The sequence below is a fragment of the Plectropomus leopardus genome, unplaced genomic scaffold, assembly GCF_008729295.1.
Source record: "Plectropomus leopardus isolate mb unplaced genomic scaffold, YSFRI_Pleo_2.0 unplaced_scaffold73293, whole genome shotgun sequence".
NCBI classification, from domain to species: domain Eukaryota; kingdom Metazoa; phylum Chordata; class Actinopteri; order Perciformes; family Serranidae; genus Plectropomus; species Plectropomus leopardus.
In genome coordinates, this window is record NW_024680688.1 from 1 (window position 1) to 644 (window position 644).

General features: G+C 54.5%; 1 protein-coding gene across 1 annotated transcript; it reads right to left on the reverse strand.

Moving 5' to 3' along the window:
* Positions 1-9: 9 nt before the first annotated feature.
* LOC121940064 (sodium channel protein type 4 subunit alpha B-like) lies at positions 10-639 on the reverse strand (the record flags this gene model as incomplete). The annotated part of the gene is made up of 1 exon (XM_042482934.1): positions 10-639. A coding segment is annotated over one exon (546 nt), but the record flags the coding sequence as incomplete, so codon positions are not given.
* Between the last annotated feature and the right edge of the window lie 5 nt (positions 640-644).

Here is a 644-nt window from a genome sequence, read left to right on the forward strand (position 1 = left end):
CTGTATGGATTCTGGACTCACCTGTGCTGTATGGATTCTGAACTCACCTGTGCTGTATGGATTCTGGACTCACCTGTGCTGTTGGATCTGGACTCACCTGTACTGTATGGACTGCGATCCCTCGAGGTCGAACCTCCTCCAGATCTCATAGAACATCTGGAGCTGGTCGTCGCTCAGCGGCGTGCCGTTGTCGGGTTCAAGGATCTTCAGGATGACGGCAACGTACAGGTGAACAATCAGCAGGAGGGACAGGGCCACATGGGTGCAGAAAAAGATGATGGCGAGCATTGGGCTGCCGCAGTCTCCCGTGACTGTGGATCCCGGGTGCTCCTCAAAGGGGTCGCAGTCCGGCGGTGTGTTTGTCAGCGCCATCAGCAGACCGCCCCAGGACGCCGTCATGGTGGTCATAATCAGACATATGAAGCTACTCCAGAATGTCTCGAAGTTGAACATGTCATCGATCGTGTACGCCTTCCTCACATAGGCAAAGTTAAACATGGCGAAGATCGAGGACGCCACCACGAGGACCAAGAGAAGGACCCCCACATTAAAGAGGACAGGAAGTGACATCATGAGGGACAACAACAGCTTCCCGATTCCCCGTGCAAAACGAAGGAGAGAGAAGAGACGAGCCACCCGACACA